At 37.4% G+C, this 6,195-nt stretch overlaps 1 protein-coding gene across 1 annotated transcript; it reads right to left on the reverse strand.

Annotated features, from left to right (window-relative positions):
- Window positions 1-1,549: 1,549 nt before the first annotated feature.
- Window positions 1,550-3,767, reverse strand: LOC125600714. Its single transcript, XM_048773300.1, has 3 exons — window positions 3,402-3,767; window positions 2,882-2,939; window positions 1,550-1,863 (listed from the first exon to the last, which is right to left on the reverse strand). Exons 1-3 carry the CDS (start codon window positions 3,765-3,767, stop codon window positions 1,550-1,552), a joined length of 738 nt encoding a protein of 245 aa, XP_048629257.1.
- Window positions 3,768-6,195: the final 2,428 nt, after the last annotated feature.

Genomic DNA, 6,195 nt, shown 5'->3' on the forward strand with positions numbered 1-6,195 from the left:
ACAAAAAAATTATAGTTTGGATATACTTGTTTTTAAGTTTGGGATCGGTTCCCGTTCGAATTTTGGGTTCAGATTAAAATGCCTAGGCCTACTTACTCCAATTTTTTTTTGTGCACACTCCAATTTATATTTCAAATGGAGTTTTGAGCAATCTCTTTCAACCCTATTTTACCTTTCACTACATAATATTATTAAAAGCGGAATTATTCAAAAAATAAATTAATAATACTTTTTTAATTTCATTTTTTACTTCAAAATGTAATAGGGTTAGAGTGAAACTCAAGTAAAAACTTTACATGAGATGTTCTTAGTAATACCGCGATTAGTCAACTAAGTTCATATTCCGTCTCTAAGAGTGTTTTCGATTATTAAAAAAGTAAGAACAATTGCAATCCAATGAGTACAAGCTTCATAAATGTAATTTGATCATTGATGAATAAATTTGATTTTTTTTTTAAATTCAGGCTCCTGAATTTTCGTCACGTTCTCTATAACACGGCATCCGCTTCATAAACATGCATCGTAGAGCAAGTCCATCAATGAACCCCCTCTTGGGGTTCATAAGTATTGTTTATTAATTTAATGGTGGGGCCTGAATAGTGATGAAACCCGGATCAATACTGCTTCTCCATCAATGACCTGAAAGTGAGTTTTATAAGAATAAATAATATTATTTATTTGAGAAAAAAAGTTAATTTTTTGTTTTTGAAAAGGAATATTTAATATAATGAGAATTGTATTCAATCAAATGGAAATAAATTTGGTTTTTAAATTTAGAAAAGTGAATATTCAATATAATGGAATAAAGTTTGGTTTTATTCAATTCATCAATTTTTATAATATTTCTTAAAAGTTTTATTCAATACATTGAGAATTCATGAACATACAACGATTTCATCATGATTACCATAGTTTTTCCCAAACATTTTCAACTAAATCAGCTTTCAAACGCTCATGTAAATGTGGATCTCGATTTGATGTGCGAATGTAAGCATAGGGACATTGACCACTTCTCTACTTTTTCACCTTCGAACTTCGACTAGACTGTCCAGACTCGAACTCAGATGTATCAATTTGAATGTATCCGTGTCGCTCGTCCTCCACTATCATATTGTGCAATAGGACACAAGTTCTCATTATCTTTCCTATCTTCTCCTTGTCCCATAGTAGAGCTGGGTCTTAACAATTGCAAACCTCGATTGCAATACTCCAAAAGCCCGTTCGACATCTTTTCTGTGGATTCTTGACGTTCAGCAAATAACTCTGCTTTTGGACCTTGAGGGAGTTTGATGGATTGGATAAATGTTGCCCAATTAGGATAAATTCCGTCGGTAAGATAGTAGGCCATACGATAATGTTGGTTGTTGACCTTGAACTTAACTTTAGGGCTCGACCTTGTAAAATGTCATCAAACTGGTGACCGATCAAGAACATTGATATCGTTAGGGTACCTGGTAACCGAAAAATGAGTGCCATATCCAAAGATCTTGTGATGCCACAGCTTCTAAGACGATTGTCGGCTTTCCTGAACCACGTGTGTACTGACCTTTCAAGCCGTTGGGCAGTTTTTCCACTCCCAATGCATACAATCGATGCTGCCTATCATATCCGAAACCCGCGTGCCTCTCCCAGCGTCAAGTAGTCTTTGAAGATCTTCTGGTGTAGGTCTTCTTAGATACTCACCTCCAAACAATAGTATTATCGCATCCGTGAAATTTTCCAAACATAAAAGTGCAGTACTTGCCGCAAGTCGGAGATATTCGTCATTCGCATCTCCGGCTTTCCATATGCCAACATTCGTATCGCTGAAGTGCATTTTTGAAGTGCAGATAGGCCGCACCTTCCGTGACCATTTCTTCGTTGCTGAAAGTATGGAACTTCATTATTTAGGCGTTCGACAATGCGAAGGAACAAAGGTTTGTTTTCATTCGAAACACCGCCTAAACATTTCCGGTGGGTAGTTGGATTTTCGCTAAAATAGTCGTGCCATAGTTGATTGTGTCCTTGTTCCCGATCTCTTTCGATATACCCTCGTCTCTTCGGGTCGTTGGCAATAACGGAGTCCATGAAATCATCAATTTGTTCGTCGACCATTTCTTCAAATACTTCATATACTTCATCATTTGAGAGCTGACATTGTTCCCTTATTTAAAAAAAAAATTAATACAATTATCAATTTATTATATGCCTAGTATAAATTAAAAAATTAATTAATCCAAACTAAAATTTTTAAAATTTTTAAATAAACTGTGTAAAATTAACAATTTTTAAAATGTTAAAATAAACATAATTAAGTAAGTTTTAAAAAATACCAAACTCGGTTACATAGCTTAGAATTCTTTAACATAGCTTATATTATAAAAAAAACATGGATTATTAAATACTATATTGTACGTGTTGATTTTTAAAGAAATTAGAATTCTTTAACATAGCTTATTGGCAATGTTTTGACTACAAAAAAGAAAATATCTTTGAATTCAAACGTGACATTTTAACAGCTTTGCTACCATATTGTAATGAAATACAAGTGCAACAGAAATACAAGTGCAAACAGAAAATTTAAATATACCGATTACTCTTTGGAAATGAAATACAAGAGGAAATGTTCAAGTGCTCTTCTGTTCTTCGTTTGTAGTAGATCAAGTGCGAATGAAACTACAAGAGGAAATTATATATGATGATTCAGAAAAACAATGAGAAGAAGTTGAGTTCTCATTTAGAAACATACATGAAGAGAGCATATTAATATATGCTGGTTTGTTACATAAACCTGACATGAAAGTATGTAGAAACAAAGTACAACCCGTGAGTTCAGAACATAGTAGCAGTGTAAAACAAACTAACAAATAGTACACTGCATCCGTAGAGAAAAAGCAACAACAGCCAGCAACATCAGACATAGCAACCCGTGATCCAGACATGATGACAATCCCCGTGACCTGCAAAACAAAAACCAAACTACAAAGTTTAAAACTCTTTCTGTTCACGCAAGTTAATAATAAGAAACAGAGATTCTACCAAGTTACAAACTTATGACCCTATTGAGCAAGTATTACTAAACTACAAAGTAAAATCCCATGACCCATGGCTCAACTATTCAGAGATTCTCTACCATTGATTTTAACTAAACTTATTGAGGCAAGTAAATAATGAAAAAACAGTAGTTAACCAATTCAATCTAGCAGTTCAGAAACGAGTTTGTTTTTGAGACTGATTTCATTTGGAGATAGATCAGTCTCATTTTGGCTAGGAGACGATCAAGGAGTTTCTGCGGGGATATTTTCTTTCTCGCAGCCAGGATGCTCCTCTATTGATCGAAAGCAGCTTCATTCCCGTGCCGCTTGCACTGCTTGCTTCGCAGCCTTTACACCCCGCCGGTCTAACCTCCTCCTCAGGCTCACCTCTTCATTCTCCTTCCTTTTCTCCTTCCAGGCATCTCTGGTCTTGGAGTATGACTTCCATTTCTGATATATCTCAGTTCCCTCCAACAGTGTTCCATGGCAAACTTGGCAATGGTAATCATTAAAGAAGATGTCTGTGGCAGCCTTCATGACATCATTCTCATTTTGACCACTAGATTGCTCCTTCAATGCCGCCTCATAACTCCCCACGAACTTGCACACCTGCTCGTTCACCCTTCCCCACCTCGGCTTACACTGACTCCATTCTCTAGGAACTGAGCCAGTGAGCTGGGGCGCTTGAATTGAAGTAGAGCTCAATTCTCTTCCAAAAGGATCCTCCCTTCTGCTCGTTACTGACAATAGCATCCTGCTCGTTTCAGCCACCACTGATGAGCACTAGGTCTTCTTTTGTTGACAATTTCTCTTTATGACCGGTTTCACACTATCCCGGGAGAGTTGGCTACTGCCCTCAGCAAAGTCGCAGTCCATTGCTGGACTGCTCTGCGAAGCTAGGAGCGAAGTAAACCCGGGAGAGTTTATTTGGTAAAGGGTATCCATTTTTGTTATGGTTTAGGTTGATGTAATAAGTTAATGGGGTTTGTGTACTCAATTTAAAATAGTTTAAGCAACCACAAGAGAGAAAATTAAAGTCTAGCGCAAAACATTCAATAAAAAAGCACTATAGAACAACTACTTCACAGAGAGCATCATTACACATCAAATCAACCACTTATACAATCAACTACTCACACAATTAGAGCACCCAACCACCAACACAGAGTAATTACACTGTACTTTTCGTTCTAACTTATTAATACCGTCAGAGTAACCAACCAACTCACAGTACTAGTTCAGTTCAGTTTAGTGGAACCAACCAACTCAGACAACTAGTTAATTCACGCCAACATTTAACTAGTTCTACTTATTAATTCACGCCAACATTTAACTAGTTCTACTTATTAATTCACGCCAAACATCTTACTAGTTCTATTTAGTAATTCACGCAAACATTTAGCAAGTTCTACTTATAATCACGCCAACATTTAACTGTTCTACTTATTAATTCACGCAAAAATTCATACGTACCTCCTGATTATCAGTCGAAACAGACCTTCTCCAGGTTCCCACCTCGACAGTGAGATAATCAACCTGCTCAGACAGGGTTGAAACCTGTTCCTGGACATAGAAACAACAATGAGTTTTAACTTACTTACTCAACAAGTACAATGTAACAAATAACTACAGCAAGGATCACTTACCTCTAGGTCCTCAATCCTTTATTGAGTTTCCACACCCCTTCATAACCTCCGCTGCTCATCCAGACGCGTGCTCAGCGTTTGATCTCCTCCTGGACAGCAACCACCCAAGGATGACGGTAATGCAACCCATCATCCGTGTTCACACACAAAACAAATATTAGAGAGACTACAAGTTACATAAATTATAAGAAATGAATGCAGATTGACACTGACCTCATAGTTTACGCATGTGAAGAAACGCTTTCCAGGAAGCTGTCGTAGTCTTCCTTCCCCCGTACCTCGTCAATGATTCTCCCGCCGCAAGCACACTTTCTTGGAACCCCGTACTGTGAAATCCGCGACAAAACCCTAACATTCGCAGTGATCCTTTTGCTTCTTTGAATGTCGTCTTTCTTCTGCTTCTGCGGATCCATCTGCAAGAGGAAGAGAACAATTAAGTAAGAGAAACAGTTAACTAAGATAAACACAATCTCTATTTCAATTGACATACAAATGACCCCTATATCAAACCAGAATCACGCTTTTACTACCCTAACAAAGAAAACCCCCTAAACGATTTCAGATCGGAGACTGTATTGAACCCTAAGCAAGAAAACCCTAAGAAAGAAATCCCCAAATCGATTAAGATCGCAGACTGTATTTAAACCCTAACAAAGAAAACCCTAACAAATAAACCCCCTAATCTATTTCAGATCGCAGACTCTATTGAACCCTAAGAAAGAAAACCCTAAATCGATACAATCAGACGAAGCCACCAACTCAAAACGGACCTCAGCTCGATAAATCTCACTTACGTCGTCGATTTGATGGACAATTGTGCTCTGGATCGGCGTCGCTAGAAGAATCGTCGGCGTCGCTACAAGAATCGCCTCTCCTGTCGCAAACCCTAGATTTTTTTGATAGAGGAGGAAATGAGGAGATTCACGCGTTTCTTCTCCTTCCCCCGTCAAACGCGTCGTCTCACCAGCCAATAGCTCTTCTCCACGTGCTTGAACTCGTTTCATGCGGGCTCTCTCCAACGGCCCGGTTCAGCGAAATAGATCCATTTTTCATTTTCTTTTGGATTAAAAATCCCATGACCCTCAGCCCATGACCCGCCTATGAACCTTCAATGGACTTGCTCTAAACATGTTGTAATTAAACTACTCGTTTCATAGATTCAAGCTTACTCAGTGATCAAAATATTTGTAATTCTGAAACTATTGCTAAAAGAAATTTCGTTATAGGAAGAGGCATTTTGGGGACGCTTTCACAAGCATATTATTAGTATTGGGTTTGGTAGCTATACACTAGTTGCTAATTTTGATCTGTAATTCCTTATGTTATTTGTGTTTGTTTATCTATTTTAAAATTAGTTCTTTTATAAATGGGTTAATGGTTTAGGATGATTGTGGGTTTTTTTTTGTTTGTGTTTTTGTTTAATTTTTTTAACGTAGGATGTGCTTAACTTTTCGGGGGGTGAACATATAATGGGGCATGGTGTTTTTTTTTTTTTGTATATAGAAAAGGAGAAGTTTTTACTTTTGTCTGTGTGT

Source organism: Brassica napus, unplaced genomic scaffold (assembly GCF_020379485.1).
Source record: "Brassica napus cultivar Da-Ae unplaced genomic scaffold, Da-Ae ScsIHWf_2363;HRSCAF=3052, whole genome shotgun sequence".
Lineage (NCBI taxonomy): Eukaryota > Viridiplantae > Streptophyta > Magnoliopsida > Brassicales > Brassicaceae > Brassica > Brassica napus.